At 46.8% G+C, this 2,573-nt stretch overlaps 1 protein-coding gene across 1 annotated transcript; it reads right to left on the reverse strand.

Annotated features, from left to right (window-relative positions):
- Nucleotides 1-302: 302 nt before the first annotated feature.
- LOC120780849 lies at nt 303-1,202 on the reverse strand. The gene has a single exon (XM_040113088.1). It carries the CDS (start codon nt 1,200-1,202, stop codon nt 303-305), a length of 900 nt encoding a protein of 299 aa, XP_039969022.1.
- Between the last annotated feature and the right edge of the window lie 1,371 nt (nt 1,203-2,573).

The raw sequence follows: 2,573 nt of genomic DNA on the forward strand, positions 1-2,573 counted from the left end.
TAGCACAGGTTGGTGCCTGGTTTTTACCCCCCTTGATCTTAGCAATTACTATTTTATAGGCGTCTCCACATGGATTTTCATCTACCTTCTCGCATAGTTTTTTGAAGCTTAAGGTCTGACTTCTCGTAATAGCCTTTTTAAACTCATTCCGCTTGCTTTTAAATTATTCTCGCAGACTCGTTTGTTCTGGCGTACCTAAGCTTCTTTGGGAGAGGCGTCTCGCTCTATGACATTCGCTTCTTAGTGCGCTAATCTCCCCGTTCCACCTGTATGCGGACCTTCGGTGTGCGTTTTGCCTTTTTCTACACATGGCCGCGTCGCAGGCTTTCAGTTTGTTGGTCTAAGTCGGTTGAGCTACCCATTTTTTCATCCAGTATGAGGTCGAAGATGTTCTCATCTAGCGTTTCCACCTTCCATACTTTTTTCCGTGGCTTTTTTAGACTGCCTTGGTTTCGCGGCTTCTTGCAGATTTCAAGCATAATGGCAAGATGATCGATATGTGTGTAGAAGTCGCACACTTTCCAATGTGCAGATCGAGCCAGTGAGTTGCTGGCGAACGTAATGTCTATAATCGATCCGCGGCCATTCTTCTCGAAGGTACTTATATCTGCGAACGTTTTGAGCAAAGCATTACCCCGCCGGTTTGTCTTGCTACTACCCCACTCGATTGCCCACGCGTTAAAGTCGCCTGCTATCACATTTGGTGTAGTAGTAAGGGCGTCCTGAACTAATTCATCAAGGATCTGTTCATGAACACCTTGTAGTACACTCGGAGGGAGGTAGCAACTGTAAAAATAGATTCCGCCTATTTTCGCTCGCGTATAATAAGATTTCCCCAAGAGCGGCTTGTCTTGGAATGGGTTTTCCCCACAGGCCCATATGGCAGCTTTGCTTTCTTTATCGGAAATCCAGGTACCAGCACTAATGTTTTTATACTGCTCACAGACTATCGCCACATCTATCTTCTTCTCGTAGATTGTCTGTTTCAGTAACTCTTGGGCCGCTTCGCAATGATTTAGGTTGATTTGCACAACTCTCATTTCGCCTTTTGTACTTGGTAGAGGGGACATTTCAAACTTCCCATTCGGTGATCCGTATCCTTTTTCCGTTTGATTTGCATGACGCACAAAACGGCTTTTTGACGCATTCTTTTGCGAAGTGTCCCGTTCCACCACATTTTGCACAACACTTGCTTCTGTCATTCTCGCTGGTACATACCCTCGCCAAATGCCCATATTCCAGGCATCTGAAACACTTCCTAAGGTTCGACTTCTCCCTTATTCTGCATATTACCCATCCTATTTTGATTTTGCGTGCATCAATTAATTTTCTTGCGTCCGATGCCGGAATGCTGATCACTGCCGTTTGCGTACCCGCGTATGCCTGTCTCATACTTTTAATTGAGCTTTCCCTGAAGGAGCTTAGCTCAATAAATTTTGTTTGGATTACATTCACGATGTCTTCTTAGGTTGTTACCTCATCTAGGTCGCGGATCTCTACAGATACTTCATGGGTTAAGGCTCTTATTTGTGCCTGGTCCCCTAACACCTTACATATCTCCCTTTCGTATGTACCCGTGTTTGTCATTTGCGCCTTTTTCATTTCCAGGAGTATCTCGCCTTTCGCCGTCTTTCTGATGCACGACACGTCCTCCCCAATTTCTTTGAGGGTGTCCTCCTTCTTGACAGCCCTGAGTATGTCGCTGTAAGTCATGCTTCCAGAGCGTGAAATTATGATTGCGTCCGGTCTCGGACGTGGGACCTAAACGGCCTTCTTCTTCGTGTTTGGCGTTTTGGGCGTCACCTGAATCCAGTCGTTTTCTTTTTCATCCTCTTTCCTTCCTTTTGTAGGAATGTCGTCTTCATTCCTTTTGTTGGCAGTGGGCCTCTTTTGCATTTCTTCTTGTATTGCTTTTTTCTTTGGTGGAGTCTTGCGCGCTAGTTGCTCATCCTCGCGGCGCCTTTTCGGTGTTGAATCCACTCCTGTGTGTCTTTAAAAGACATTTCGTTTGGCTGCTTTGATTTTGTTGTTGTACTCGCTTTGAGCGCGTTCGTGGAGCTTCGTCACAGAAGTTAGCAGATCACGTATCTGGTTGTTGAACGATCGTTGAGGCGGCTTCATTGCCTCAGTTAGCCTATTGATCATATCTCCCAGCTCAGACATAATATCTCCTTTTGGTTGCGTAAGTTCCTTTCGCGGCGTGCTGTCTTGCAGCCCTGGTGGTGACGATCTCGCTCTTTCAGGCCTTTCCACCGTGAGCCCCTGTTTCGGTGATCGCATCAGTCTTGGTGCGCGTCTAAAGGGGTCAGCTTCGACCCAAGGACCACTAAAGGTCGGAATTCTCCTGGACGATTCTGCGATACTATTGCCAGGGCTTTGAGTGCCGTTGCTCGACAAGCAGTCATGTAAACTGCTACTATTACTTTGGGTTTCTTTTCTCAGATAATTCTCCATATGTTAAGTTCTTACAGCGCATCGTGTGTAGGGAGGCGGGCCGAAATAGACAGGAGCGGGTGTACCCTCGGAGACCATGCTCCTACCCCAGTTCCCTGAGGCCTGTCCTTCGCTTTACC

The sequence above is a fragment of the Bactrocera tryoni genome, unplaced genomic scaffold, assembly GCF_016617805.1.
Source record: "Bactrocera tryoni isolate S06 unplaced genomic scaffold, CSIRO_BtryS06_freeze2 scaffold_25, whole genome shotgun sequence".
NCBI classification, from domain to species: Eukaryota; Metazoa; Arthropoda; class Insecta; order Diptera; family Tephritidae; genus Bactrocera; species Bactrocera tryoni.

Excerpts from the sequence above, each read along its gene's own strand:
- LOC120780849 (XM_040113088.1), bottom strand. The coding sequence starts at position 1,202 with ATGACAGAAGCAAGTGTTGTGCAAAATGTGGTGGAACGGGACACTTCG.